At 38.9% G+C, this 4,883-nt stretch overlaps 1 protein-coding gene across 1 annotated transcript in view; it reads left to right on the forward strand.

Annotated features, from left to right (window-relative positions):
• Positions 1-3,813, forward strand: part of LOC108797255 (type 2 lactosamine alpha-2,3-sialyltransferase-like) — a gene marked incomplete at its 3' end in the record, with an annotated part of 63,742 nt that extends 59,929 nt beyond the window's left edge. Inside the window, exons 7-9 of the mRNA XM_018568826.1 lie at positions 455-550; positions 1,430-1,616; positions 3,763-3,813. Of these exons, the coding sequence (XP_018424328.1) occupies positions 455-550; positions 1,430-1,616; positions 3,763-3,813 (334 nt within the window). The remainder of the gene's footprint in view (positions 1-454; positions 551-1,429; positions 1,617-3,762) is intronic.
• Positions 3,814-4,883: the final 1,070 nt, after the last annotated feature.

Below are 4,883 nucleotides of genomic sequence, written 5' to 3' on the forward strand. Positions count from 1 at the left end.
AAAAAAAGAGGCGCAAAAATGCTCTTATGTTGGTAGTCAATGGGAGTAAATAAATTCCCCTATGAGTAATAAATGCGCCTGCATCAGTGGTCAGTTGGAGTACAAAGTGTCCCTGAGTCCGTGGTCCATGAAAGTAATAAAACACACCGCCTGCACTGGTGTCAGTGAGAATAAAAAAAGGACTTGCTCAGGTATGGGTGTCAGTGAAGATAATAAAAGCCCCAACCCCTCCTCCACTTCGGGAATTGGTGTCAATGGGAGAAGGCTGTCCAAAAGGGGGTCATAAAAATCTTTTTTTTTTTATTTTGTATATAGATGAGCTTGTATCTCATTTGTGTTGATAGTTTGTCCTGCATCCTAGACATAAATGGGTTTAAACACTTACTATTGGCTTATTTAGCACAAAACAAACAAGACGAATCACCATTTTTGTCTTTTTTTTTTTCCTTCCTAGTATTTCCTGCAAGAAATGTGTTGTGGTTGGAAATGGTGGTGTGCTTCGAAACAGCACATTAGGCAAGAAAATTGATAGCTATGATGTAATAATAAGGTACAGTGACATCTTGTGCCTTTTCTCATTCTATTTCTGCATTTGGGGAAGTCTGAACACGTTGTAGGAGTCACCTCGGGTCAGTGTGACACTTGAGAACGCTTTTTGTTTTTCTCTTGAGTGAATTTGCATTGCCTCATCCTTCTTATGCTTCGCAATGGGCTTAGCAACGGATGCCAGCTGTCACTGATAGCCAGCAGTTCCAGCCTACATGCCAGCCTGCACTAGCAGGAGCTGCTGGGTCTTGGTGAAGTTTTAAAAGTACGCTGAGACATGTAGCCGATGTCCCTGTGCCATTTTAAAACGGCACTTGGGACTCAAATGGTTCAAGTTTTAAGTTTTTAAATGTATTTTTTAAAGAATTAGACATATAGGTTTGCTGGGGTCAGTTGCTGACACTACTTCATTATGCTGTATGTTTGTATGGGTTTCCACAATCTAAAAATATGAAAGGAGGTCAACTTACTACTGCTCTTTATTTTTTTTGTTTGCCACCCCTTTATTCTGATTCAATTGCAGCTTATTTAACTAACACCTCAAATTCAAACAGTTACATTGTCAGTGGAAAACCCTTTACTATCTGTAAACATTTTCACCTGTCAGTGAATTTATTATTCTATTATGCTTGTGATCCTGGCACCTAATCTGACAGTAAAGCAATATGCTTGATCGCCTTGCAGTTAAAGCTGTAAGCGTCCCTTTCGACCCAAAGTTCTGCCACTTCTCTCTATTTAACTGCTATTTTGTGCGAGGTTAGGTTGTGCTGACGCTAAGACAAAATTCAGTTACATAAGATAGTTATTTATAAAATGTTATACAAATATATATAGTTGCATAATTTGGAATATTTTTATTCAAGTCCTGTTTTCTTTTTGCAAGGATGAATGATGGTCCTGTTCTAGGATATGAGGATGATGTTGGGCAAAAAACTACTTTCCGGCTTTGCTACCCAGAGTCAATTTTCTCAGATAGCTCACACTATGATCCAAACACCACTGTGGTAGTCATGATGTTCAAACCACATGATGTTAAATGGCTGTCAGATTTACTACTTCACCGAAAAGTGGTGAGTGTGCACTACTTTGTATTGGTTGGGTGGGTGGAGAATTGAATGCATTATTACTCCACTGCCAAATTGGGATCACACCTACTTTATATTTGTTCCCATTCACATTGCACGACTAAAAAATAAATAAATAAATTGTGGCTTACATTTTTAAGTGTATTTTACCTGCTTAAAAATCCTACCAACCCAACCCCCCTTCCCCTTCATGTAATGTTAAGGAGGGGGCTCTGGGAAGTTATGTTTACTCTAATTAATTAACCCTGTCTGTAATGTGCTGTCAGATTGTCAATAAATCCTTAGTTTGTCCTGCTTTCAAACTGCTCAGATTAGCCTGCAATCTGTGCAGAAGACTTCACCAACAAAATATCTTAAATTTAGGAAATATATTTTTACATTTCTTTTGAGGTATGCTGTGTGAATGGAAACGCATAACATACATATAGTGGTGTTTTCTCAAATTTGACTGCAAAAGTGGAAATACGCTTTAATTTCAGATAATTAAAAATAAAAAATCCTGTAGCCATACCTGCTCATACATTTATGATGCATTAATTAATCACATTTTAGTGGTAATGCTAATAGAAAAGCAAAATAGCCCTCTGTTACCATTGGCACAAGTGACATTTTGGTAGTTAACTTTTAATCTGCACTAATATTGACCTTGGCTGCCTTTTCTGTCAATATTGCAGGGCTGGCAGCTCTGGAACCAGTACCCTATAGTTATAGGAAAATAAAGCAGTAGAGTAAAACAAAAAGTGCAATTTGTTTTTTAATGGAAATTGTACCCGCACCTTTGGAATGTAAGTGATGCTGAAGTTGGGTAAACATTGGTAAAGAACCAATGGTATGGCCATAGTAGGCATCTCCAGCTGCCTACACAGTAATTTATTGTTCCGAATGATCGTGGTAGCCCCCTCAACCAGGTGTAACCAAATTCTGGCCTTCCAGAATTTGGTGAAACTACAAATCCCATGATGCCTTAGTTTCTGGGAGTCATGCTTGTGGCTGCCAGAGTTTTGCAATGCCTCATGGGATTTGTATTTGCACCACAGCTTGAGGGCTGGAGTTTGCCTACCTCTGCCCCAAACCATCAGTTACTCTGGTATGAACTAGCGCCCATGGTTAAAAGCAAGCCCCATCCAATACTGAACCCTGTAGGCACCCATTAAAATCATCAGGGAGTAGTTAAGCACATGAAGTGGGAGGGGCAAGGTCAGCTTCTTGGCTATGGAATATTTGGAATTTGCATGCTAGAGTGATCTGGGTTTTGGTGCTCGCAGTGTGCTTAACAGGCGGGCTAAACTGATGTTCAGGCATGTGGGAGTGTATGCTATGCCAGGCAATATGGAAATTGGATCAGTTTACGTCCTATATTATGTAGGAAAAATGCAGCCTTGCTAAAACTTTGCTGTCCACTCACATTTATAAAATCCATTGCAGTCTTATGTAGAAAGGGAGGTGATTGCACTGTCTTGTCAAGTTTAGTCAGGCAGCCAAACAGCACAGTAGCCATGACTTGTAAAATCCTAAGGCCCGTTCACACCATCTATTTGTGGTTATGCAAGGTCAGTGCGTTAATGTAATGTGGTGCCATTCATTCTAGGTGGCACCCAAACGTACCTGCTGATAGTACACGCACTATTTTTTTTTAAACTCAAAGCAACATATGTTGGTGAATTATGCTGCCCTGCAATACACATCTATCAGCAGGTGTGTTGGAGTGCCATTCAGAATGAAATTATACCACTTCGAACCAATGCATTTGAGGAGTGCGAAGGGGCTCTTATAGAATGTAGCCTCATATAATGTAACCTCATATATATTTATTTATTAATTGCTCATTTTGTGATGTGCTGGATGACGGTAGTCAAAAAAAATTAGCTGAATTCATGTGTTTTGGTATTTATCATAGGATCAAATGGGTATCTTCACCTTTGCATATGTCGTGCCTAATGTACTGCATTTCTTTGCATTGTGTAGCATTGTGTTAATTATCAGACACATCTTTTATGTGATGTGTAACCGCGTGTAAAGCCAGATAAGCCCCTTCAGAAGAAGACCAAGCACACTACTCCGGCTTATACTTCTCAGTGTTCTTTTGTCCTTTTAATCTGTAAAGTTAGTTAAATGTCTTGTTGTCTTCCAGTCTTACACCTCCTCAAGACTGTTAGTATATTATCCTAAAGCTGACATAAAGGTAAACATTTTAGATCTGCTCCATGAACTTGCCAAATTGCTCCTTGCACTGCTGAGCTTGTGTAGGCTCTATGTGAGCCATTGCCTGAGGAGGCCACACCAGCTGTAAGATAAACATTCCAGAAAATCTTAATCTATTAAATAAAGGTGGACCTTCCCCTTTGCTCTCTGACCATGCAGACTGATTCATTTTCCTTCACTCTTCTTACTGTAAAACAAGTGAAAGCCACTGTAGGTAGGCATACCCAGAAACGCCTGTGCAGAAATCACATCACTAAAAACCCTGAAATGCAAGTTGGTGTATGGTCCAATTTGGTTACACCCACCCAAAACTAGTACTGCACTGCCCTGTTTTCTTTCAGTGTAAAATCTAAATCATGTTCTACATGTACCACTGCTGCCTTTTAATTGCAGACGTAGCAGGAAATGTAAATAAATGTTACCTACTGCAGAGGTCACTGGAACTTGTGATCAGTTGCAAATAATAAACCATTACTGCAGTTGTTTGCCATTGTTGAGGATCCTATCAAGCTTATGCAAAGGATGGCATTCTTATACTTTTGTTGGAAAAAAAAATATATGTGTGTGTGTATATGTAGATATATATCTATATATAGATATATATATCTATATATAGATATAGATATATATATTGTTTGTGGATTATAGATTTATCTTACCGCACAATAGTGAGTAAGTGCAGTTTTATATCTACTGATAGTTTACCTTTAATACGGCCATTTAAACTCATTCCTTAGCACAGGTTGAATTTCTGTGATCCTATAAGCGGAGAACATGATAACTAATGTATTATCTGAATTGCAGAATTTTCTAGACTAAGCCGTTTCCACATCCAAGTAGTGTTGTAATACAACGGTGCTCATGTTTATTTAGAATAGCAGCCAATCAGTTCAGTGTAGGAGTTTATATTCAATAAAGTAATTTGGCCTCAAAAGGCCCAGCAGAAAGGCTGTATGCAGGCAGAAGCAGCAGCTGTGCATAGTAGGATGGGCAGGAAAACTGCTGCACTGAATCAGGTATTTTGCTACTTAAAGGAGAATTATGAGGCAA

Source organism: Nanorana parkeri, unplaced genomic scaffold (assembly GCF_000935625.1).
Source record: "Nanorana parkeri isolate BGI_ZX_2015 unplaced genomic scaffold, ASM93562v1 scaffold1250, whole genome shotgun sequence".
NCBI classification, from domain to species: Eukaryota; Metazoa; Chordata; class Amphibia; order Anura; family Dicroglossidae; genus Nanorana; species Nanorana parkeri.